The following is a 27,174-nucleotide window of genomic DNA, read 5'->3' on the forward strand; positions in this document are numbered from 1 at the left end:
CAGTTGATGGACAGTTGGATTGTTTCCACTCTGACTATTATGAATAATGCTGCTGTGAACATTTGTGTTCCTATTCATGGACCTAGGCTTTCACTTCTCTTGGGTAGATAGCTACAAGTGGAACTGCTAGGTCGTATGTTAAATTTGTGTTTAATTTTTTGAGAAATCGCCAAAGTGTTTTAAGTGACATTTTATGGTGTTGTTTTTTTTTTTAAACTTTGAGCTGCATGAGGCCATTTCAATGCATTTTTTAGAGCTCTGGTATTTTGCTGCTTAGAAAATAGCTTCTGAACCAGAATGATCAGTGTAGAAAGCACCATATGTCTGCGGAAACACATTCCAGAGCTATACATATTTGGCCAGTTTTTTATTACATACATAATATGTGTTCTTTCTGAAAAAATAGATAATATAAATAAGAAAAAAAAGAAAAGCCATCGTAAGTCTAACATCCAGAGATACCTGAAGTTATCATTTTATCACATATTCTTCTAGACTTTTATATATTCTTTCCTCCCCTTCCCACACACATGGCAGGGAGGAAAGAAAGATGATACAATGATAAAGGATGGGATATAAATGTCATGAAAAAAGAATTACAAATGAAAAATAAATTATGAAAAAGTTTTCACTAGTAATCAAAGTAATAAAATTAATCTATCACACTGAAAAGATTTACAAGGTTTTAAAATCCACTGGGATGAAGGAATGGAGGGACCAGCACTCCCACACATTGCTGGTGAGTGTAAATCGGTTTAGCTCTTCTCAGGGTGTTTTGCCACTATGTATCAACAGTGAGCATTTCCCAATGATTCTAGTTCTAGGAATTTAAGTGGACAAAGCTGAAAAAAATGTTTGTTTGGGGGAAAATCTGGAAGGAATCTAGATATCCACCAATGGGAACTGAAAATTAAGTATAATAAATATTCCATATAAACACACAAATACAGCACAGCAATGAAAACTAATGATGTATACTTACTAATATGAAAATATATTAAAAAAAACAGTTTACATAAAACTATATAGTCCAATCCCACTTTTATTTAAAAAACAATCACTTTTTAAAAAAATTGGAGTATAGCTGATTTACATTGTTGTGAAAAACAATTACTTTTGAGTTTATAAATATAGGGAAAAAAATCTAGAAAAATCTAGACAAATATGTTAGTATTAGTAATCTCTGAGTTATGGAATTAAGAGGGATTTTAACATGTATTTTTTATTACATATATTTTACAAGCAGACACTACTTTTATAATAAAGATAAACAATAAAATTACTTACATTTTGATAAAAGTTATTAAATAGCCTGTGTCAGAGGTCAGAATATAAAGAGTAGCAGGCTAATCTTTGGCCTAATTAATCAAAGCTACAAAATGTTTGACCATTTGGAGGGTTGGGAGAAGGAAGGGCAGAGGCTAAGAAGAGGATTGACGTTGCCCAAGTGGGTGCTGTGAGCCAGACTCTCTGTAGCAGCTGCTGGGAGCCAAGAGCACAAGTGTGAAGCAATACAGCATGGTATTTGGATTTGGCTTCCAGCAGCTGCTATACAGAACTGTGTTTTGAAAGATTGTCAAGTCCACATGGCAAATGGCATATTCCAAGCAATTTTATAGAAATGCTGAGAAATGGCTCCCTAAATGTCTGCTGTCTGCCAGGCTCTGTTACATACAATGGATTTATCTATCAACACCAATGTTGCTGGTTGTTACATTATGGGCTTTTTGCTAAAAAGGGACATGGCTAGAGGTTGCCAGCTGTCCCCCTCGCAGCTGAACAGCTCTTAGGTCTGTTAACTTCAGCATCTCCACCTCCATCCTAGCTCTGCTCCACCTTCACCATCAGCAGACCTTCTCCCCACCATCCAGTGCTCTGAAAGCCTAAAAGGAACAAAGTTTCTTCCCACCAAAATGCCCATTTGCCGTTGTGCGGCATGCAGGAATTCTGCATTGTTTTAGGCACGATGATTTGGTTACACTCTCCTATAGCACTTATGCAGGAGATATTATCCTGCGGGTTCATGGGTTCATGCAGGTTCATGGGGCAAGAAACAGAATGTTCCAAACCGAACTGATTTAAGATCTTCACAGATAATGCACAGCCCTGTTAGCAAATGTTTCAGTAACTTATGAATTACAGAAGTATAGATCATAGGAAAAGAAAGTGTTTATTATTCAGTCAACAAGAGTGTTTTCCCTGGGTGAGTGGCTCCTACATGTCTCAGCCTCCTCTCCTACTAATTCCTGTTGTTAAAGGGTTGACCAGATGTCAAGTGGAATTGGCAAATGTGGTTCCCCTCCCCTTGGGACTCTGACTCTTATCTTAATCATTTTCACTTAAAAGGCTACTATGGGGTTATTTTCATTCCCCTTCCTTTCCTCCTAAAAACAGCCCTGAGTTACTAATTTATCTGTGCATACACTGCTGAGGGGACCCACTGTCAGAGGATCCCATTTCATGAACAGTCATTGAACTCTGTTTCTTGTGTAGTCTTGGACTTTTACTAAACTCAGATAAACTAAGCTCAGATGTGGCTATTTCATCAGAGTTACTTTCGCAAGGATCTTCAGCTTGGGAACAAACATTTAATTAAAATGAATGTTTTTGTTTCTCTTCCAAAATGGTGGTCCCAGCATAGGGATGGGCAAAGCTTCTTGGTTCTTCTTCTCTTGTGGATGTATCTAGAAGGTGACAAGAAGGGGCTGTTTGTTCCCCTTTGGAGCCGTTCATAGTTTCCGAGTAACACTGCACAATAATTATATTAAGAACAGACTTCCTGACATAACTTACATCAGACTTTTCTGATAGCAGTCCCCAACATGTCCTTATTTATTTTCTTTTAGAACATTTTGGGCAGGCAAGGGCCATGAGGCAGAGGTCATGGGTCCTTTTCAGAGCCCTTCCTAGCATAATGTTCCTTGTACTGATGGTGAAAAGCACACATTGTTATTTTGGTAAGCAAATTACAAAATTGAAGATTGCTCGACTGGGGCAAAAGGTATAGCCACTGCGGTGGTGTGGTAAGAAATGTGTGCACTAAGACCTTGGCCTTTGGGGCTGACAGAGCACATCTGAGAGGGTTAACAGCATCCTTCTGTATCCCCACAGATGCTGATGCAGAGATTGAAGGAGCCCCAGCCTCTCCCTTGGATGTGGTGTCCTTGGATGCCAACAAAGATTATATCATCATCTCTTGGAAACAGCCGGCAGTGGATGGAGGGAGTCCTATTCTGGGATATTTTATTGATAAGTTAGTACTTAGTCTAACTTCAGTTAGAGTGATTTGGCCATAGAGACACATGCTTGATTTCTCCCACCATTTCTAGGTGAAGTGTTTTCTTTACTGGTGTCCTCTCCCTCTTTTCTCTGTGTCTCTGTCCCTGTCTGGTGTGTATGTATATATATATGTATATACACATACCTACCTGTTTACCTAAATTCCAGAGATAATCCTTGAATTGTACTACCAACCCAAGTCACTAATTTGGCGAGAATATTATGAATTTGTTCACCTAATAGAGGCCACTTTAGAAATGAAATAGCTGGTATTCAATATGCTTAATGTCCATATTCTTAGTCTGTCAGTAATTTAAGAATATTAAGTAATTTAAAGAATAATACTCTAAGATTTCTAAGAAAATCTCATTTATATCACAGGATTCAAGTTTGACAAAGAAATAACAAATATCCATAGTATTAAACTGTTTTATCTACAAATCGTTGCTGTTTACATTCTCCAAAACTTAGAGACTTTATATTTATAGTAAATGGGTCTTACATATGAATTATCCAGTGAGCTTGGCCAATTTAGAAACAAATTTAGATTACTGACCTAAATACATTATTGTCTGACTTAGTTTCTTTTCAGATAGTTGCTCCAATTCTCTTCCATTTTTCAGTAATAACCCTGACTGTAAAAACCACTAGGGGCAGATAATCTATGCCACTGTAGTATGACAGGTTTGTACCAAGGTGGATTAAACTTAATATTTATAGCAGTAAGTAAGTGTATGCCTACTGGGCTCAGTACCAACCAGAGAAATATTTATAATAGATTATACTTTATTTAACCGTACACTAAATGTTTCCACGTTATTTCATCATTGAATAATGATGAACTGTGAAGTTTTAGATATATTCTTTTTTTAAAAATATGCATCTGTGGGCTTCCCTGGTGGCGCAGTGGTTGAGAGTCCGCCTGCCGATGCAGGGGATACGGGTTCGTGCCCCGGTCTGGGAAGATCCCACATGCCGCGGAGCAGCTGGGCCCGTGAGCCATGGCCGCTGAGCCTGCGCGTCCGGAGCCTGTGCTCTGCAACGGGAGTGGCCACAACAGTGAGAGGCCCGCATACCGCAAAAAAAAAAAAAAAAAAAAAAAAAAAAAAAAAAAAAAAATATGCATCTGTATTTTAATTAAAAACATAACTATTTACCTTTGTAAAAGTATCCCTCTATGTAAATGCACCATTTTTTTTACAAATCTAGTAAGATTCTTTTTTTTTTGAATTTTTGAATTTTATTTTATTTTTTTATACAGCAGGTTCTTATTAGTTCTCTATTTTATACATATTAGTGTATATATGTCAATCCTAATCTCCCAATTCATCCCAACACCACCACCCACCCCTCCATTTTCCCCCTTTGGTGTCCATATGTTTGTTCTCTGCATCTGTGTCTCTATTTCTGCCCTGCAAACTGGTTCATCTGTACCATTTTTCTAGGTTCCACATATATGCATTAATATATGGTATTTGTTTTTCTCTTTCTGACTTACTTCACTCTGTATGACAGTCTCTAGATCCATCCACGTCTCTACAAATGACTCAATTTCGTTCCTTTTTATGGCTGAGTAATATTCCATTGTATATGTGTACCACATCTTCTTTATTCATTCGTCTGTCGATGGGCATTTAGGTTGCTTCCATGACCTGGCTATTGTAAATAGTGCTGCAGTGAATATTGGGGTGCATGTGTCTTTTTGAATTATGGTTTTCTCTGGGTATATGCCCAGTGGTGGGATTACAGGGTCATATGGTAATTCAATTTTTCATTTTTTAAGGAACCTCCATACTGTTCTCCATAGTGGCTGTATCAATTTACATTCCCACCAACAGTGCAAGAGGGTTCCCTTTTCTCCACACCCTCTCCAGCATTTGTTATTTGTAGATTTTCTGATGATGCCCATTCTAACTGGTGTGAGGTGATACCTCATTGTAGTTTTGATGTGCATTTCTCTAATAATTAGTGATGTTGAACAGCTTTTCATGTGCTTCTTGGCCATCTGTATGTCTTCTTTGGAGAAATGTCTATTTAGGTCTTCTGCCCATTTTTGGATTGGGTTGTTTGTTTTTTTAATATTGAGCTGCATGAGCTGTTTATATATTTTGGAGATTAACCCTTTGTCCATTGATTCGTTTGCAAATATTTTCTCCCATCCTGTGGGTTGTCTTTTCGTCTTGTTTTTAGTTTCCTTTGCTTTGAAAAAGCTTTTAAGTTTCGTTAGGTCCCATTTGTGTATTTTTCTTTTTATTTCCATGACTCTAGAGGGTGGATCAAAAAAGATCTGATTTATGTCAGAGTGTTCTTCCTATGTTTTCCTCTAAGAGTTTTATAGTGTCCGGTCTTACACTTAGGTCTCTAATCCATTTTGAGTTTATTTTTGTGTATGGTGTTAGGGAGTGTTCTAATTTCATTCTTTTACATGTAGCTGTCCAGTATTCCCAGCACCACTTATTGAAGAGGTTGTCTTTTCTCCATTGTGTATCCTTGCCTCCTTTGTCATAGATTAGTTGACCATAGGTGCATGGGTTTATCTCGGGGCTTTCTATCCTGTTCCATTGATCTATATTTCTGTTTTTGTGCCAGTACCATATTGTCTTGATTACTGTAGCTTTGTAGTATAGTCTGAAGTCAGGGAGTCTGATTCCTCCAGCTCTGTTTTTTTCTGTTTTGTCCATCACTCTCTCTCCCTTAGGTGTGAGGTGGGCACAGACAGCTGGTCTCAGTGCAATGACACACCTGTGAAGTTTGCTCGTTTCCCAGTCACTGGATTGATAGAAGGTCGTTCTTACATATTCCGAGTTCGAGCTGTGAACAAAACTGGAATAGGTCTCCCCTCTCGTGTTTCCGAGCCTGTGGCTGCTCTGGATCCAGCTGAGAAAGCTAGACTTAAAAGTAAGCATTTTTCATTTTACAGGATCATCTTGAATTTTTTTTATATGCCTGAAATAGATCCTATTGCAAGGTTATTCCTCCACCCTCCACTAGAGGGAGAAGAGAATAAGAAATCCTTTACTGATCAGAAAAATCCAGGGGAAAAAAAGACAAAAACAAAAAAGTATTTGTTTTTTGACTCATCTGTTCACTAAGGGCTTTATTTTATGTTATTTTTATTTGATTCAGAAAACTTTGCCTTATTTGACTGAGTTACAGGCATTGTGTTTGAAATGAAATATGAAAACCAAAAGGCTAGAGAGCTTTTTTTTTTTTCATTTTATTAGCGTAGTTTAACTATACTTTTCTTTCTGGTTCATTTTCTTAAAATTGTAAGGTAGTTTTCTTAATCTTGAATTTATCCCTTAGAGCATTAATACTCAACACTGTGAATTTCTTTATATCAAAGGAAAAACACATTTACAACACATCGTGTCTGTTCTGTACTCGGGTTTCCTGTGTTAGAGTCAAAAATAATCTTTTCATATATTTAGCCTCTAAGTCTCAATGTCAAAATTGTGGTACATGAATTATGCTCTGCATTTGTTTCATAGGAACCAATACAGCATCCTTAATAATAGGGACCTTAAAATGACATTAAAAGAATTGTTGGAATTTCACATTTCAGTCTATACCAGATTTCTCAACCTTGGCCCTATTGACATTTTAGGCCAGGTAATTCTGTGTTGTAGGGGGCTGTCCTGTGCATTGTAAGGTGTTTAGCAGCATCCCTGGCCTCTACTCGCTAGATGCCTATGGTCCCCCCACCCCCTCCTTCCCATCCCCCTCCCCCCAACCCCCATCGTGACAGTCAAAATTGTCTCCAGACATTACCACATGTCCCTGGGGGGCAAAATCACCCTAGTTGAGGACTACTGGTCTATGCCGTTTATAACATTTTCAGTGTTATTCTTGACCTTAAGTACATGTAGTGGCATCATAAAAATCTAAGTAAAATAATGTCACCTTCTCTCTGGAGACTTTTCTAATCAAGCTCCTTGATTACTCTCCAATCACTTTTCACCCACTGTCCAACTTCTCTCCCTCTTTCCTAATTCCATCTCATACTTTCATTTACTCCTCTTTAATAAATTTCAATGAAAGTAAGATTTGTTGGGATTGAAAATGAGTTATCTTGCTTATCACCTTTCTGTTTTTGCACACACTGGTGAAAAGTCCCTCACTTGAAGCAGGAGTTGAATCATTCTCTCTTTCTGATGTCTTTCTGATATCACAGAAATGAATTTCCTCTTTAACTTTATACTGCCTGTCTCACTCATTTTCCTTACTCGGGATCTAAACTGCTTTCCTTTGTAAATAACACTTTCAAAATTAATGGAAAGAAATCTCTTTCGTTGAGCTTTACTACAGGATCAGCGCCCCTCTCCCCTTTCATCTTCATTATGACATCAATAACGGCCCGGCTTACAATTGTTCCTGAAAGGTTTCTCCCAATTAAATGCTATCTCTCAAGAAGGGTGAGAGAGCCTACGTGTTTCAGGAGATACATGGGGAACAGTGTATGAACACAGGCTGTTTACCTCACCTGTGTCAGTACAGTTCCGGAAACATGGACTCTAGCAGACTGTGGGTTGTTTGAGAACAGAGACTGTGCCCCCCTCCCCAAAATACCATGTGCATGCTTGGTAAGACTCACTAAGAAGGTACATAAGTAAACTCGTAACAAACCCACGTGGGACTAATCTGGCCAGTTTACCAATTTCTCAGTGCAGCTGAACTACATTTGTGAATGTTTCTGATTTTTGTATCTATCTCTGTCAGGTCGCCCCTCAGCACCCTGGACTGGACAGATCATTGTCACTGAGGAGGAACCGACAGGTAAAAGCCACCTTTTCCCCAGATAGTATTGCCAGTGCTCTGCTATGCAGTTTGGCTTTTGTTGTGAGGCTACAGTGTATATTATTTAAGTGTTTTGGAAAGAACATTCTGAAATATTTGGAGATCATGAAGTAACTTATGTTGTCAGAGAATCGCTTTTTTTTAAAGCTTTATTGAGGTATAGTGACATACACTAAACTGCATGTCTGTAAAATGAGCAATGTGATAAATTTTACATGTGCAAACACCTGTGAAACCATCACCGTGATCAAAATAAGGAACATATTCATCACCCCTAAATTTCCTCATACCCCTTTGTAATACCTCCCTCCTGCCCCTTCCTCATCTCCAGGCCATCACTGATCTGCTTTCTTTCACTATCGTTTGTGTTGTCCACAATTTTAGATCAATGGAATCATACTCATTTTTGTCTGGTTTCTTTCACTCAGCATAATTATTTTGAGATTTATCCATATTGATGCATGTATCAGTTTATTCCAATTTATTTATACCTTCACCATTGAAAGCTTCTATGAACCTCCTTGTTAAGTGTTTTTGTGGACATACACTTTCATTTCTCTTGGATAAATACCCAGTGTTTGAATGGATAGGTCATCTGATAGATGTTTGTTTAATTTTTAAAGAAATTGCCAACTGTTTTCCAAAATGATTGTACCATTTTACATTCCCATCTGCAGTAGTCCAGAGTTTCAGCTGCTCCACACTGTAACCAGTTCGTGGTATGATCAGTCTTTTTAATTTTAGCCTTTCTAATTGGTGCATAGTGGAGTTTTGTACCATGGTGGTATTTCATAGTAGGTGTATAGTGGTCTTAATTTGCACTTCCCTAATACTGTTGAGCACATTTTCATGTGCTTATTTGCCATTTTTGCATCATATTTGACATCTTTGTCAAATCCAAGTTCATTCAGATATTCTCCCTTTTTTTTTCCTAGACATGTTATAGCATTAGCTCTTACATTTCAATCTATGATCCATTTCAAATTAATTATTTCTATATTGTGTGGATTAAGGGTCTAAGTTATTATTATTATTTTGCATATGGCTATCCAGTTATTTCAGCAATATCTGTTGAAAAGATTATTTTTTTCCCATTGAATTGCCTTGGCACCATTGTCCAAATCAATTGATTGTATATTTGTGGATCTATTTCTGGAATCTTTATTGGTCAATTTTATTTTCTCTACACCAGTACCACACTGTCTTGATTACTGTAGCTTTTATAAGCTTCATGGGTTTGTTTTGTTTTGTTTTGTTTTGTTTTGCGGTACACGGGCCTCTCACTGTTGTGGCCTTTCCCATTGTGGAGCACAGGCTCTGGACACGCAGGCTCAGCGGCCATGGCTCACGGGCCCAGCCGCTCCACGGTGTGTGGGATCTTCCCGGACCGGGGCACGAACCCGTGTCCCCTGCATCAGCAGGTGGACTCTCAACCACTGCACCACCAGGGAAGCCCAAGCTTCATGTTTTTTTAAAGCTTCACAGTTTTGCAATCAGGTAGTATAAGTCCTCTAATCTTTTTTTTCCCCACAGTTGTTTCAGCTGTTCTAAGTCTTTGCATTTCCATGTAGAATTTAAAATCAGCTTATCAATTTCTACAAAAAAAAAAAAAAAACCTGCTGGGATTTCAGTTGAGTCTTTTATTCTTCGTGATTTTCTATCTACTCATTCTATCAATTACTTTTTAAAATTATTTTGTTTTATTTATTTATTTTTGGCTGCATTGGGTCTTCGTTGCTACGCAGGCTTTCTCTGGTTGTGGCCAGCGGAGGCTACTCTTCGTTGTGGTCCGTGGGTTCCTCATTGCGGTGGCTTCTCTTGTTGCAGAGCATGGTCTCTAGTCATGCGAGCTTCAGTAGTTGTGGCTCTCAGGCTCTAGAGCGCAGGCTCAGTAGTTGTGGCGCACGGGCTTAGTTCCTCCGCAGCATGTGGGATCTTCCCAGACCAGGGCTTGAACCTGTGTACCTTGCTTTGGCAGGCAGATTCTTAACCACTGTGCCACCAGGGAAGCCCCTCTATCAATTATTGATAAAATAGTGATGAAATCTCCAACTAAATGGTGGATTTAAATGCTTTTTGTAGTTTTATCAGGTTTGGTTTCATGTGTTTTGAGGCTCTGTTATTAGATGCATAAACATTTTTATTGTTATATCCTCTTATGCACTGACCACTTTAATATTAGGAAGTGACTCCTTTTATCCACGGTAATACATTTTTGCTTGGAAATCTGTTTTGTCTGATATGAATATAACGACCCCAGCTTTCCTTTGATTAGTGTTAGCATGACATATGATTTCCTTCCTTTTACTTTTAACCTATGTGTCTTTGTATTTAAATCATGTTTCTTGTAGGCAGCATATAATTGGGCCTTGCCTTTTTATGCAATCTGGTAATCTTTACCTTTTAATTGGGGTGTTTGAGCTATTTACATTTCATGTGATTATTGATATGGCTGAATTTAAATCTACCATCTTGCTAGTTGTTTTCTATCTGTTCCATCTATTCATTTGCTTTCTTTTCCCTCTTTCTACTTTCTTTTGGATTAAATATCTTTTATTATTCCATTTTATCTATGTTATCTTATTAGCTATAATTATTTTTTTCTTTTATAGTAGTTTGGAATTTATAATATACATCATATGACAACGTACCTTCAAGTAATATTATCCTACTTCACATGTAGTATAAGAACTTACAGCAGTATTATTCCATTTACCCCTCCTAGCCATGGTGGTGTTGTTATGTATTTTATTTGTTTATATATTATAAACTCTATGATACGATGTTATTATTTTGGTTCAAACAGTCACAAAGCTTTCAAAGAAATCTTAAAAGTATGAAAAAAGTTTTCAGTATTCACTCACATTTTTACCATTTCTGTTGCTCTTTATATCTTTGTGTAGATGTGGATTTCCATCTGATGTGATTTTCTTTCCACCTAAGGCATTTCCTTTAATATTTCTTGTAGTGCAATCCTGCTGGTTATGAATTATTTTATTATTTGTATGTTTGTGACAGTCTGTATTTCGTCTTCATTTTTGGACTATATCTTCACCAGCTATAGAATTCTAGGTTGACAGTCTTTCTTTAGAGGTTGGTCCATTGTAATATAGGTCTGCACTGTAAGAATGACTGCTATCATTTTTTTTCCTGTCATTCTTATTTGTGGTGTTCTGTATGTAATGTATTTTTTCCCATGTCTGCTTTTAAGATATTCCCTTTATCACTGGCTTTAGAAATTTGATTATGATGTGCATTTGTGTAGTTTCCTTCATATCTTGTGCTTGGCGTTTGCAAGTTCCTTGAATCTGTGCATTTATGGTTTTCATCAGATTTGGAAATTTTTTTTCACATTATTTCTTTAAATATTTTTTTCTATACTCCCCTCTTTCTTCTCTTCTTCAGGAACTCCAAATACATGCCTCTTGAAACCACAGCTCAGTGATGCTGTGTTCATTTTTCCTATCAGTCTTTTTTTCTTCCTGTGTTTCATTTCTTTTGTGTTACTTTCTACTGCTATGTCATTAATTTTACTATTCTTCTCTTCTTTAGCCTCTAACCTACTGTGAATTCCAGGCAATGTATTCTTTGTAAAAGACTTTGTAGTTTTCATCTTAGAAATTAATTTATATTATTTTTATATTTTCCATGTCTTTAATTATCATCTTTAATCTTTAGCCTCTTGAACATATGGAATATATTTATAATAACTGTCTTTATGTCCTTGTCTACTAATTCTATCATTTGTGACATTTCTGGTTTTGTTTCATTGATTGATTTTTCTCCTCATCATGGGTTGTATTTTTTTGCTTCTTTGCATACTTGGTGATTTTTTTTTTTTTTTTTGGCTGTGCTTCGTGTCTGTTGGGATCTTAGTTCCCTGACCAGGGATTGAACCCAGGCCCTCGGCAGTGAGAACACTAACCATTGGACCACGAGGGAATTCCCTGGTCTTTTTTTTTTTTTTTTTAATGAGATGCCAGACATTTTGAATTTATGTTGTTTGGTGCTGGATATTTTTTTATTTCTATAAATATTCTTGAGCTTTGTTTTGGGTAAACAATTTGATTCTTTCAAGGTTTGCTTTTATTTGGTGGAATCAGAGCAGCCTTTAGTGCAGCCGTAATTTGGCTGAATTACAGAGGTAGTACCTTTCTGAGTACTCTACCGGATGCCCCATGAGTTAGGAGATTTCCAGTCTGGCTGGTGGGAACATGAACTCTCCCAGGTCCTTTGAGAGCTTTGAGAATTTTTCCATCCAGTTCTTTTGTGTGGGTGTTCCCGGACTCAGGTGCTTTCCTTGTATGCATGTGCTGATCAATACTCAGGTGAATACTCCAAAGGGACCTCCTCAAGTCTCTGAAGCCTTTCTCTCTGTGCAGACTTTTCCTCCCCATGACTCTCTCTGTGCATACTTTGCCCTCCCTGGAATTCCAGCTTCTTCTCCTCCACTCAGGGAGACTGCCAGGCTCCACCTGGGTTTTTCTTCCTGAGCTGCTGCCTTGAAACTCCCTCCAGACAGTAAGCTGGGACAGTGGTAGGGCTCACCTAATTTTCCAGCTATGGGGTATCATTGTCCTATGATGATTGATGTCCAATGTCTATAAATGGTCATTTCATATATTTTGCTCATTATTTTAGCTGTTTCATATGGAAGGGCCGCTCCAATGTCAAGAACTGTGGAGGGTCTAAAACTTCACCCTATTTACTAGCCAGCAAGTTTCATAGCAACTTCATAGATGCTGACAAAAGGCATGAGACTCCCAGGTCAGAGAGAAAGGGCTCTGTTACCCACAGCACAGCAGACAGAATGAGCTTCGTATTCTCACTGGTCCCCCTGCTCCCCTGAGCCCCACAGGGCAATGTGGAGCCACACATGTGGACATTGCCCACGCAGAGATCTGCGTCACAGCTGAGAAAGCTTGCCCTTAGGAAACCCCAGTCTTACAAGGGAGTGGCTCACCAACCTACTCAAAGTTTCTTGGAGAAAGACATTATCTTTACTATTCCAGTGAGAAACAACTCTCTGGCCTAGAGGATATACTATTTCTATATTCCAAGGTTGTTTGCCACCCAAGCATACTTGAAAAGATATTCTGTCAAAAAGCTGATTTAAGATATGCAGAAGGGCTTCCCTGGTGGCGCAGTGGATAAGAATCCACCTGCCAGTGCAGAGGACACAGGTTCGAGCCCTGGTCTGGGAAGATCCCATATGCCGCAGAGCAACTAAGCCCGTGTGCCACAACTACTGAGCCTGCGCTCTAGAGCCTGCCAGCCACAAGAGAAGCCACCACGATGAGAAGCCCACGCCCCACAATGAAGAGTAGCCCCTGCTCACCACAACTAGAGAAAGCCTGCACGCAGCAACAAAGACCCAACGCAGCCAAAAATAAAATAAATTTATAAAAAAAAGTAAGATGTGCAGAAAACATAACTTGTATCATCGCTACTGTTTTTCAGGACTGTAAGGAAATTAAAATTGTCAAACAAAGAAAGTAAAATTGTGGCTATGAATGAATGAATGAATGAAAGTTTTAGGAAGAATTTTAGAGACAAGGTACTTCTTTTTACTGTGGAGCAGTAATTAGCTCTTCCTCTCTCTGTGACTCTGAGTGTCCTGGGCTTCCCAAGTGTGTGCCCCTCACTCTTCCCTGTTGTTTTTCAGAGGGTATTGTTCCCGGACCCCCCACAGACCTCTCTGTCATCGAGGCCACACAGAGCTACGTGGTGCTGAGCTGGAAGCCCCCCCGTCAGCGTGGCCATGAGGGCATCCTCTACTTTGTAGAAAAGGTAAGACTCTGGGATCAACGTTATACCTCTTGCCACTTCCTCAAGATTTCTTTAAGGAAGTAGAGATTAAATTTCTATTGTGTCCTGAACTTTTTAAACTCTTATAAACTGTGAACTATTTCTATAGAAAAATGTGTATCACACAGAACTTTGCCTTAAAGTTCAGGGGGTTTATGGATCCCTGAGGGTCACCCATAGACTCCTACAAGGTCCACAGACCCCAACTCATAACCCTTCTAAGAAGAGAAATATTCCTGAAACTGTAGATTGCCTCTGTGACACTGTTTTCTCGACACTTTTTCTGTCTCCCTTGCCCTAGAAATGCCTTTTCATGTCTCTGCACATGTCCTTCTGGTAGATGGGCGAGAGGAATAGAAGTTACAATACTTTCAAATGGCTGCAAGAGTGAAGACAGAAAGTCCTCACGTGCTCCCTCGAGCTTGGCTGACACTACTCTAAGTGCCGGTGGGAGGGTGGGGTCAGGGGTTACAATCAAGAAAGATACTGGCTAGTTCTTTCCCTCAAATATCTTACAATTATATTGTAGTTATCTTGGAGAGGGCAGCATACAATGAAGGCCTAAAATGGGTGGAATGATGAGAATTATATGTGAATCTATCCTATACCCATATTTGAGGGGAGTTCTAATAAGTATTTATGCTGAGAAAATGGAGAAAAGCAAGACCTGGACAAGACATTATCTGGGAGAGCTACCCCAGCTGCAAGTGCACAGGGGAGCACCTGCCAGGCAAGGCACAGGGCCCGGGGTGGGTGGAGGAAGTCTGCGCCTAAAGGGATCATTGGTACTGGAAAAGGGCGTTTAAAGAGAATGTGCTGAAACTGAGGTTCAAAATCCATTGTTAAGAAGGTTTTGAGGGCCTCCCTGGTGGCGCAGTGGTTGAGAGTCCGCCTGCTGATGCAGGGGATACGGGTTCGTGCCCCGGTCTGGGAGGATCCCATATGCCGCGGAGCGGCTGGGCCCGTGAGCCATGGCCGCTGAGCCTGCGCATCCAGAGCCTGTGCTCCGCAACGGGAGAGGCCACAACAGTGAGAGGCCCGCGTACCGCAAAAAAAAAAAAAAAAAAAAAAAAAAAAAAAAAAAGAAGGTTTTGATTAGGATATAATTGAAAAAAATTAAAATAAGTTTATCTTATCTTGTATGTAAGAACATTTTTATTGGCAGTTATGCACCATTTTTTAGAACAATGAATGAAACAACTGTTTGTACTTTTTTGTTATATTTTATTTTTATAAAATTCTGTGATAGCATGTTAAGGTATCATTTACATTTTGCTTTTATAGCAAAATCATAGAAAAGGTCTTTTTTTTTTTTTGCAAAAATATTATGGAGTTCAATTAATTTTCCTAAAGTCCTCTCTTTTACCTTTAATGCTACTCTGATCATTCAATTTCAGAACACCTACTAGATCACCTTCCCTGACAATTATTACAAGAGAATAGATATCATAGGAATATAGGTGTAGGCAAGCATCTGCAAATTAGGTAACAACATAAAAGCAATATTTAACTATCTTTATGGCCTTTTAATTATTTCTAATTAGCAGCTCTTGAGAAAATTATACTGGAGCTAAAAACACTAGGGGCTGTGGTTTCCCTTTATTAATTATTATACTTTTCTTTGATGAGGACATTTAACTCACATCTTTGAGGAGCTTTCCTCACTTGCTTCTTATCCCTAACAAATCGGTAACAATAAGTGGATCATCTCTTCAAAGTGTAATATGGACATCTTCAAAGAAAGACTGATTTTACCAAAATAATACTAAAAATTTATATTTTTATTAATTTTTGTATTTTCTAGATATTAGCTTCAAATAAAATATAACTTGAGTAGCATTCTTGATTAAAAATATTTTCCCTCGGGCTTCCCTGGTGGCACAGTGGTTGAGAGTCCGCCTGCTGATGCAGGGGACACGGGTTTGTGCCCCGGTCCGGAAAGATCCCACATGCCGCGGGGGGGCTGGGCCCGTGAGCCATGGCCGCTGAGCCTGCACGTCCGGAGCCTGCGCTCCGCAACGGGAGAGGCCACAACAGTGAGAGGCCCGCGTACCGCAAAAAAACAAACAAAAAAACAATTTTCCCTCAATTTTTTAAAATAGAGGACAAGACAAAGAGTGATAAGAGTGATTCACTTCCTGGTGTGTTTAATACACCCTCCCCAGTGAATCCTTTTGAAATACTCCACATGAAGATAGTTCTGAATAAGCTCTGTGACAGTAATTACCATCTTTCTTAGAATAATGACACAGTAAGAACCTACTACCGAGCCCTTTTCTTGAGATGAGTCAACTTTAGCTTCTGTTGAGCATCTCCTCTGGTCACATAAACTCGAATTTCTCCACAAAAGTCTGTCACTTTTCCAGGCCTAAATACGTGAGCCGGGTTAAAATTTAAATGTTCTTCCAGCACTGCACCTGTTCGTATGGAACAGAAGGGATATTTATGAGTGCGGCATGGGTAAAGAGGCCTGTACAGGCACCGCAGACAGACAAAAGGGCCAGGACATTGAGGTAGTAGGGGAGCAGCACACATCCAGAGACCTGGGGCACATTTACAGAGGAACTATCCAAATGCTAGACCACTCTCCTGAGCCAGGTCTCAGATTATCTCTGATGAAATCTAATATGTTGACCTTTCTTAAGTGAGATGTTCCCATGCTCTCGTCCTGTGGCGAGTTTCCATCCCCAGGATGTTCACGCCTACAGCAGTGCTGCCTCTTTGGTTACCCCTGTGCTTGCATTTCTTCATGGAACTCTTTACCTGGGATTTGCACATAAAGGATGAACTTGCCTGTCATGGTGATAGGCTTGTAACCAGTTATGCCATGTCTGTGAGCTCTGAAATGGTTGATATTGAGAGGAATTATATAAATTGGGTCTCAGCACTCCCAACCCTTCCATCCTACTGTGTTCTTTTCAGCCCCCCAGTTTTTCCTCAGATGTCTTATGTTTTCAGCTCTTTCTCTCATTCCCCTGTCAGAAGTCTGGTCATGTCAGGGGCAAGGATTGTATTACTTGGTAGCTCTGTTTCTATCAAAGGAATGAAAATAGCTAATGTTTACAAGGACCAGATACTGTTCTAAGCTCTGCATGTGTTAACTCACTTAATTCTTACTGTAATCCTATGAGGGAAATACTTTCATTTACATTATCCTATTTTGTAGATGAGGAAACTGAAGCATAGATGGGGTATATAATTTGCCCAAGATCACACAACTAGGAAGAGACAGAGCTAGGATTTGAACCCTAGCAGTCTGGCTCATGTCCATGTATCCAGCTCTTATACATCGCTGCCTTTCAACCTTCCCAAGCCTAAGTCTCCTCTGGAAAACCTCAATAATCACACAATATTACCTCCACAGTACCTACTTCAGAGCACAGTTGAGGGGATTAAAGAGTTACAATGGGATAAAGTTCTTAGTACACTGAAATGCAGCTACTATTTTTATTATGAAAGTGTAAATGACTGATAAATGTTTATGTGTTCCCTAAGGGAGAAGATGTCAAAATGAATCAAAGCCATAAACTAAAGGATAAAAAGTCTGGGAGAATTCTGTCCCTCAGTGGGGAGCAGATTGACTGTTTGGGGGAATTTATCCTCTCAACCCTCCCACACACAACTGACACATTATCATAAAAGGCACTGCAAGGGACTTCAGAGGTTAGCTTGTCAAATTTGCCTATTTTACAGATGATGACACTAATGTGACTTTCCCAGGATCACATATCTCGTTGTTACCAAAGCTAGGACCAGAATCGATGCCTCTGAGTTCTTTTCACCACACCGTATTGCCTCTCATTTCAAGTCAATGAAGGTTATGCTGAGTGATGTACCAATAAACTTATTGTCCCCCAAATTTATCATTCTTGACAACTGGTCAGTCTATCACAAGATTTGGATTTCCAGAAAAGTCTCTTAAAACTGTTCAGAAGTTCTGGAGCAAAGTCACTTCTGCTACCTTGGGCAGAGCTGAAAGTTAGAATAGTAGGGAAAAAGGATTACTGAAGACTGCTGATAGTTTTCTTACTGTATTCTGTACCAAAGCTCAAATACACACCACATCCTTCTTTCAGGGATTTCAAAGTCACTGTAGATCAATTTAATTTCAAGGATAACATATCTTTAAATTGGCTTTCCCATTATTTATTCTAAAATATGGGCAAAAAAATAACATTTTCTTTATCTTACACTAACTTTATGCATTCAGAATTCAGAAAAATTCATTAATTCAGAAACAAAAATTGTTGATTATCTACTATGTGCTAGATAACAATTCCAGGTTCTGGGGTACAGCAGTGAACAAGACAGCTCCCTGAACTTGTTTCACTGGAATTTACTTTCCAATGAAGGAGACAACAAATAAATAATTTAGTTTCAAGTGTTGATAAGTGTTTTGGTGAAAAATAAAGCAGAGTAAGTAAAGGATACAGAGAGATAGGAAAGGAGCAAATAAAGCTTTCAGATTGGTAATGGAAGGAGGGTGATCAAGTGGGCCTTTCTGAGGAGATGGTATATGAGCACAGACCTGCATGCTGTTATGAGACATTAAACAAAACACAATTAAAATAACACAGTTCATAACAACATAATGGAAATTTAAGTATCTAACATAGCATATTAAATTTAATTACCTACCCTAAGAATTAGAAAAGTATCTGACCCCAAACTATCATCTAAATAAATTAAGGACTTTTGTAAGTAGACCAATGATCTTATTTAGTTAAAAAGGAAGTGAAGTATTAAAGCAGCATATTTGTTCAACAATACAGCCATATTTGATTTAGATAATCCTGTGTACTTCATATGTTTCATACCCCATTTTCCCCAAATCTCTTTTGCAGTCCAACTTGCATAACAGGTAGTAGTTTGTTGGCAGATAAACGAACTTCAAGATGCCTGGCTTAGAGTTCCAGTTTATTCTTTCTGTGCTTTCATTGGATTCCACTGTTCTGGCTGCAGTGTGATGCAGGAACAGAAAACTGGCAGCAGGTGAACCCGGAGCTCCCTGTGAAGTCTCCCCGCTTTGCTCTGTTTGACTTGGCTGAGGGGAAATCCTACCGTTTCCGAGTCCGCTGTTCCAATTCAGCAGGAATTGGTGAGCCCTCCGAGGCAACGGAAGTGACCGTGCTCGAGGACAAACTTGGTAAGTATAGAGTTTGCTTGAGCCACTGTAAACTTATTTAACTTCAATTCAAGAGAGGATTCCAAAGCAAGAATCTTATTGGAATACGTATATATTCAAAAGTAAAAATCATGACATCCTTTTTTCATATTATAAATGTAATTGATGACTGTACTTGACTGATACATTAAAATTTTTCATTATTATGAATTATTATGAAAAGTACACTTCTCCAGGAGTTTCAACAGTATTGCTAATGTATTTTTTTCTGGAAGGGGTTGGTATGTTCCTGGGTGTTTAGTTTCTCATTGTACTCCCAAACTAGCATGTTTTTAAAAACTTTCTGCTTTAACAAATATATTATAAAAGAACTGTGTGTTTGACATGACTACTAGTGTAAAATTTATATATGTGTGTGCATGTCTGTGCATATGTGATAAGAATGAATTTCTAATCCAACTTGGGCTGGACCATCGTTTCCCTCTTTTCTCAGACATCCCCAAGCCCCCGAGCAATATCATCCCAAGCAGAAATACAGACACATCAGTTGTCATTACATGGGAGGAATCCAAAGATGCTAAGGAGCTGGTCGGGTACTACATAGAGTCAAGCATTGTTGGCTCTGGCAAGTGGGAGCCCTGCAACAACAACCCTGTGAAGGGCATGAGGTAACCGCAATATGCAGGGTGGATGGTGGGGGGAGTGGGGGTATGACGCTGGAGCCACAGGGGCTGAGGAAAGGAACGCAGCCATTGACCCAAACAGCAGCACAAGCATCCAACACAGGGAGATTATTAAAAACATTATGCTCTGAATATCCAGATGAACTTAAAGTTGAACATGTCTACAGCCATACATTTGAAAAAAGGATTACTAGTGATATTAAACACTTAGAAACACACAGTGCCAACTATGATAAGAGATCATTTCATAGCTCTTTTCTGATTCTTTCCCTTTATGCTATTTGTCCTTTTTTAACCCTCTGTTCATGTTTTAATACCCAGTGTGATACTAGATTTCAAGGATCTAATAGGCTCTAGCGAACATAAATTAACCAGGCATTTTATTTTATTTTATTTTATTTTTATTTATTACTTTTTTTTGGCCATGCCGCATGGCATTTGGGATCTTAGTTCCCCGACCAGGGATCAAACCCGTGCCCCCTGCATTGGAAGCACAGGGTCTTAACCACTGGACCACCAGGAAAGTCCCTTATTATTATTTTTTTTTATTTTTTTTGCGGTACGCGGGCCTCTCACTGTTGTGGCCTCTCCCGTTGCAGAGCACAGGCTCCAGACACGCAGGCTCAGCGGCCATGGCTCACGGGCCCAGCCGCTCTGCGGCATGTGGGATCTTCCCGGACCGGAGCACGAACCTGTGTCCCCTGCATCGGCAGGCGGACTTTCAACCACTGTGCCACCAGGGAAGCCCTGCCCATCTTTTAATTGGGTTGTTTGGGGGATTTTTGACGTTAAGTTTTATGAGTTTTTCTTTTTTATATTTTGGATATTGACCCCTTATCAGATATATCATTTGCTTATGTCTTCTTCCATTCAGTAAGTGGCTTTTTCATTTTGTTGATAGTTTCCTTTACTGTACAAAAGCTTTTTCATTTGCTGTAGTCCCATTTGTTTATTTTTGCTTTTGTTTCCCTTGCCTGAGGAGACAGAGCCAGAAAACTATTATAAGACCAATGTCGAAGAGCTGACTGCCTGTGCTATCTTCTAGGACTTTCATGGTCTCAGATCTCGCATTTAAGTCTCATCCATGTTGAGTTTATATTTGTCTATGGTGTGAGAAAGTAGTCCAGTTGGATTCTTGTTCATGTAGCTGTCCAGTGTCATAAATTATGCAGGCATTTTAAATGAGCAGAAAAAAGTATCAACATTTTACAGATTTTGAACATCAGTATGGTTAAATCCAGTGCTGAGGAGATATAAACACCAAAATAAAGACATTCAGAATACTTTGCTGTCTCCTTGTGTCTGTTTCTAAGGTGAGGAGGGTTATTTTTTCTTGCTTTTGAATATTTTATCAACCAGCTTTGCAAGTTGATGATGAATTCTGGCCTGCATCCAAATTCTGAGTCTCCTTTGATTTAGGACCAACCTCAGAGGAGACTCACCCCATCCCAATTGTCAAGCAGGTTTGTCAGGCAGCTTCTGACTTGGCCACTTCTATGTCCAAGGACCCCCAGAGGACGAGTCGCTCCTTTTGCAGAACAGGAGAGAATGAAGACAAACCAGTTAACGGGAGAAGGCAATATGTTTTGCAAGAGATTCATGTAGCCTGTTTGTGTACTTCACATTTACTCTGAGTTCCCCACATTTTCTGGGGACTATTTAGAAATTTTCATGGAGGGTAGGCAGAGTCTGCCTTTCCATAAATAGAACAGAGCTGCTCAAGGGCCGGCACCATTTTTTATTCATCTTTGTATCCTCAGTACCTAGCGCAGTGTCTGGAACACTGAAGTGCTTCATAAATGTTTACTGAACTGAGCTGGCCTACATATGACTGCCCTTATTAAATATTTCAACGTGCTAATAGTGACAGAGTCATTAGCAGACCTGTTATTTCCTCTGCTTACAGTCCTCAAGATGCATTAGAATGTTACAGTGATTCATGAAACAGTTTTTCTTTATAGCCATAATAGCTATTAAAGAGTGGGGTTGTTTTATGTGTGAAACTGCCCATGGATTCACACCTCATTATTGGACCCTTAAATGCAAATGACAATTCTGGAGTCAATTACTCAAGTAATTGTACCTTCCATGGCATGCAGGGAGGCAGTGAGTAGGCCTCTATGACCAGGGCAGCCAGTGCCTTACAGCTATAAGTATATCCCTGAAATAGTCATTAATCATGTTATTAATACTACCTATTATTTATTAAATGCCTCCTATAGCCAGGCCCTGTAATAGGTACTATATATAGTTTTTTCTAAAGTTTTTAAATTTATTTTAAATTTTTTAATTAAAGTATAGTTGATTTACAATATTTCAGGTATACAGCAAAGTGATTCTGTTTAATATGTATTCTTTCTCGAATTCTTTTCTGTCATAGGTTATTACAAGTTATTGAATATAGTTCCCTGTGCTATATACAGTACAAATAGATAAACAAGGGTTGTTTATCTACTTTATATATAGTAGTGTGTATCTGTTAATCCCAAATTCCTAATTTATCCCTCCCCAGCCCCTGGTGCTATATATACTTTATGGTCAATCTTCACACAAAAATTACCATGTAGGCGTTATTATCTCCATTTTACTGATAAGCACACAAAGGCTCAAAAGGGTAGGGTGTTTGTTCAGGGGATAACCAAGACTCCTCATCGTTTGACAGAGTGAATTTAGAAAATTGCCTGAGGTGCCTTCTTGTTTAATGTACATATGTTACCTGCATCTCTCTACATCTTTTTCTTCCTTTTAAAAAATGCATCATTTTCATAAAGCCAGATCATTCCATTAAGCTAACAATCAACTTCCCTAACCTTCCTCCTGGGAAAGTTTTTTTAAAACTTTCTTTCCTTTCAGGTTTACTTGTCATGGATTGACTACCGGTCAGAGTTATATTTTCCGGGTCAGAGGAGTTAATGCAGCTGGACTTAGTGAATATTCACAAGATTCAGAAGCAATCGAAGTAAAAGCTGCTATTGGTAAGTTCTTAGAAAAATGAATTTTTCTAAGTTACAATGAAAGATACCATCCTCTTCAGAAATTGTGTAAAACTTCTAATATTGCTCGATGATTCCATCCTCAGATGATCATTGTCTCTGACTCCAGGTGACCTCTAACCTACCATAGCTGTCATTTTACAGATCTTCATCACTTACCCAGATTCTGTGCATCTGTAGCCTTTTCATCTTCACCAGTCCAAGTTTCCTCAGATATTTCCCATTGTGTGAATCTCCATTCTAAATTCGTGCTCATCCCGGGAATATGAAGTGCCATCCAATTCCATGAGGTGGTATATCACCCGTAACACAGAGCATCTCATACCTAAAAGCCGTTTCATCTGCGGCAGAGCCTGGCTCGTTCTCAGTAACAGCACATTAACCTGCTTTTTATAAACTGCTAAAATTCGTGCTAGACATGTGTGGTTGCTCGATATGTTTCATCTCTGCTGGCAAAGTACCCAACAGAATAAAACCAGTAATAAAATAATTATATGTATGTACAGTGATGTACCTTCCAATCTCAAGGTGGGAAAGGGACCCAGGTATTTCAGGGCAATTAAATTGAAATCTGTGATGTAGTAGCATGTATTTAAAGAGAAAGATTATTTAATATCCATTGTCTTCAGTTAGCACCCCATATTACTTTTTAACATTCCTTAGAATATGTTTGTATTTTAAGGACATAGTGAACATGCTTCTTTGAAGTTGGAAGGTACAGACCATTACTATATCAGTAAGGTACATAACTCTAATTGTTGTATAATCAAGATCTTCAATGTTTGTCTCCTGTTGACTTTATGGTCCTTCCCCCCACCCCATTCTGTTGAATAATGGAGCTCTCTCAAGAAATGTCTGAGAAGTGCTTGTTCTTATATTTACTTGGGTCCTGCAAATCAAAATGGTTCCTGTTCTGTCTGTGGTTTTTTTGTTCTCATTTCTTCTATTTCAAAAATATGGAAATGTTGAAATGCTTCCTTGGTGTAAGTTATGTGAAATGTATGCTTTCCATATTTCTTGTGAAGCCAAGTGATTTCCGTTAAACCAAGATTGCTTTTGTTCTGTTTGTGGTGCTAATGTTTTTCTTGTTTGTTCTATGAAGTAAGAGCACTCTGTACTGTGTCCTGGTTCAAAGTGTTTCTGTTGTTATCTGGCAATTGTAGGGGGAGGAGTGTCTCCAGCTGTGTGTCCTGAACTGAGTGATACACCAGGTGGACTAACAGACTCCAGGGGAGGCATGCATGACACCTCCCAGCCAACTTTTAAGAAAGATGCTTTGCTTGGTAGCAAACTTAACAAACCTTCACTACCCAGTAGCTCTCACAACCCGGGCCAAACAGAAGTGAGTAAAGTAAGTGAAACAGTTCAGGAAGAGCTTTCCCCACCACTACAGAAAGCAGCTCTTAAGGGGAAAAGTAAGTCTGACCCTCTGAAAAAGAAGAAGGATCTAGGTGAGAGTTGAAACCGTAAAAGCATCCTGTCTGTTTCCATCAGTGTTCTCACCTCTCATTGTCCAGATCACCTTCTTCCATCTGTGTTCACTTTCATCAGTGTTCATTCTTAATTTTATGCTTTCAGTTATCCATTTGTAATACTTTTGTTTAATGAATTGTGAAAGTAATTTTATAGGGGTTTGGCTTTGACACATAATTCATTGTGCTTAATGACAATAGAATATTTAAAGTAATTTGGTTATAGAGTCTCTTTGGTTTAACAAGCAGACACACCTTTGGCCTCATTTTGCTGAGAGAGTTAGATATGAGAGGGGAAGGATTTGATACTCATAGCCTATGGGAGGTCTTTAGAAATATCCGTGTTTGGTAATAAATGGATAAGAAAAATATTTCACAAAAAAGTAACATTTTATCAGGATCATAGTTATTAACTTCTGTTTTTCATCCTCAGGTTTTCAAATTACCTTCACATTTAATTCAAATAAACATAAGAAACAATATCTCTTTGAGTTGTCATGAAAAGTTTAACAGGGCATTATAACCACATATTCTATTATATATGATCCACATTCCCAGAACTGATTTACTTAAGACTATTTATCAGTAAGGCTAATTACCTAATCAGAATTAGAATAGAAAGACTAATTATCAGTAATCGGAATTTTCTGATTAGGATATTTGGTATTTGTGGTTTATATATTCTAGGAGACTGTTTTTCTTATCAAATAAAAATGAAATTATAAGCATATACTGGTAAATCATATCATGCCTCTCACCCATCCCCTATATATATCCCACCCCTAACTTCTGTAACCTTCTCTACTTTTTTGACACCTTTATTTGCCCCTTCAACTCAAGATGAGATAGGGTATTCATTTGAGAGTTTATATTCAACATTGCTCTGAAATAGAGAGAGAGAGTAAGAAAGCTTTTCTTTAAAATGTAAAGAATTAAGGAGGTTGGTGATGGGGTGAAGACAGAAAAAACGTATTTTATTTTAAAAAATCTTTATTGTTCTGAGAATCTTTTTGAATAAGAATGAGATAGTTCCTTTATCTCTGATAATCCAAATAAATATTCAGAAAATTATTTTTAATGTTATTACACATCTAGTGGATTTCTTTCCACCACCCCACCCTCTCTTTATCAAAAAACATAATTTCAGTAGTTGAGTGAAAGTTTCATCAGCAAATCCACATAAATGAAGAAAAACTTTTAAAACAACATCCAGGGCTTCCCTGGTGGCGCAGTGGTTGAGAGTCTGCCTGCCGATGCAGGGGACGCGGGTTCGTGCCCCGGTTCGGGAAGATCCCACATGTTGCGGAGCGGCTGGGCCCGTGAGCCATGGCCGCTGAGCCTGCGCGTCCGGAGCCACGGGAGAGGCCACAACAGTGAGAGGCCCGCGTACCGCAAAAAGAAACAAAAAAAAAAACAACATCCAAATATTTTTCTGACTAAGCCCTAATAAACACAGTGATAGCTATGTAGTATTTTGTGCCATATGAATAATAATCCAGCATCAGGTTTAAAATAATGCAGCAAAAAGTATTATAGTAAGAGAACAATGACATGGCTGATTGTTCCTGTTTTTTATTTTTTTAATTTTTTAATTTAATTTTTTTTTTGCGGTACGCGGGCCTCTCACTGTTGTGGCCTCTCCCATTGCGGAGCACAGGCTCCGGACGCACAGGCTTAGCGGCCATGGCTCACGGACCTAGCCGCTCCGCGGCATGTGGGATCTTCCTGGACCGGACCGGGGCACGAACCCGTGTCCCTTGCATCGGCAGGCGGGCTCTCAACCACTGTGCCACCAGGGAAGCCCTGTTCCTGTTTTTTTAAAAAAAATTTTTAACATGGCATTTAGCTGAGCTCCAGTATATGATTTTTTTCTGTGTGTAGACAGAGCCTATATAGTTGTAAGGTCTCACAGGGTACATGTACCTGAGTGGTGAAATGCTAACTGTTTGGAAATATATAGAAATTCTTAATAAGCAAATCAAGGCAGAAATTGATATACATATGTCATTTTCCTCATGGAGCAAATGAAAACAAAACCACATAAAGAAACAAAAATATCTTACTTTTTCATGCTATTGCTTTAGGAATGAAGAGGTAGCATGTACCTCTGTCCTAAAATTTAGAGTAGAGATATACAAAGTAGGATAAAAAATATTCAATAAAGATATGTAAAGTATTGAGAAAAAGAAACAAAAATATATATCTTGGGAAAAATATTTCTTCTTATGGGGAACAGATCATTTTTCAGGATATTGTTAGTTATATTTTCAGGATATTGTTAGAAATACTAACATTTTGCTGTTAGTATCTCAAAACTTATCCCTCCTTGGGAGTGGAGGGGGCAGGTTCTTTTTATCTTTGGAGTAATAATTGCGGTGCAGTTTTTACTGTGTGTCAGTTTTTTTCCTCACAGACCAAATCGATGCTAAGTTACTTACTGGTGTCACGTTTTAGTTTTACACCACAGGACCTAGTGCCCTCATGCATGGCACCAATGAGACAGTTTGATGCAGGTAGAATCATAGAAGCATTTCTATCCACTCATGAGCTCTTCATATTGCAACAGCGGCACCATCTCCACCCTATGATATCACTTGTCTTGAAAGTTTTCGTGACTCAATGGTTCTTGGATGGAAGCAACCAGATAAGACTGGAGGGACGGAAATTACGGGCTATTATGTAAACTATCGAGAAGTAATTGATGGGGTACCAGGAAGATGGAGAGAAGCCAACATCAAAGCTGTCAGTGATGAGGCATATAAGGTAAGTGTGTGGCCTTCAGTAGTGTGGGGTGTCATATGTCTGTTGACACACCACATGCACACAATGCACACACATGCACATACATGCACATGCCCAGCACCTTGTCAATGATTCCTGTCATTTCTCCAGTGTCCTTTGCCTGCAGTGACATGACTTTTGTGACAAATATACAAAGATGAATAGAAGTATTTTGGCTAACCAGGCAGTATGTGTATTTTCTGATTTATACACATAAACATAATTTCTTCAAATAT

At 38.8% G+C, this 27,174-nt stretch overlaps 1 protein-coding gene across 2 annotated transcripts in view; it reads left to right on the forward strand.

Annotated features, from left to right (window-relative positions):
• Positions 1–27,174, forward strand: part of MYOM1 (myomesin 1) — a gene marked incomplete at both ends in the record, with an annotated part of 139,507 nt that overhangs the window by 50,114 nt on the left and 62,219 nt on the right. The window contains 9 exons of one of the 2 annotated variants that reach the window (XM_079717373.1): positions 3,112–3,253; positions 5,978–6,177; positions 7,999–8,055; positions 13,742–13,866; positions 18,847–19,030; positions 19,503–19,677; positions 22,546–22,667; positions 23,849–24,136; positions 26,724–26,920. In XM_079717373.1, the coding sequence (XP_079573499.1) occupies positions 3,112–3,253; positions 5,978–6,177; positions 7,999–8,055; positions 13,742–13,866; positions 18,847–19,030; positions 19,503–19,677; positions 22,546–22,667; positions 23,849–24,136; positions 26,724–26,920 (1,490 nt within the window). The remainder of the gene's footprint in view (positions 1–3,111; positions 3,254–5,977; positions 6,178–7,998; positions 8,056–13,741; positions 13,867–18,846; positions 19,031–19,502; positions 19,678–22,545; positions 22,668–23,848; positions 24,137–26,723; positions 26,921–27,174) is intronic. The other variant, XM_079717374.1, reaches the window with a different exon arrangement.

This window comes from Hyperoodon ampullatus (genome assembly GCF_949752795.1).
Source record: "Hyperoodon ampullatus genome assembly, chromosome: 13".
Classification (NCBI taxonomy): Eukaryota; Metazoa; Chordata; class Mammalia; order Artiodactyla; family Ziphiidae; genus Hyperoodon; species Hyperoodon ampullatus.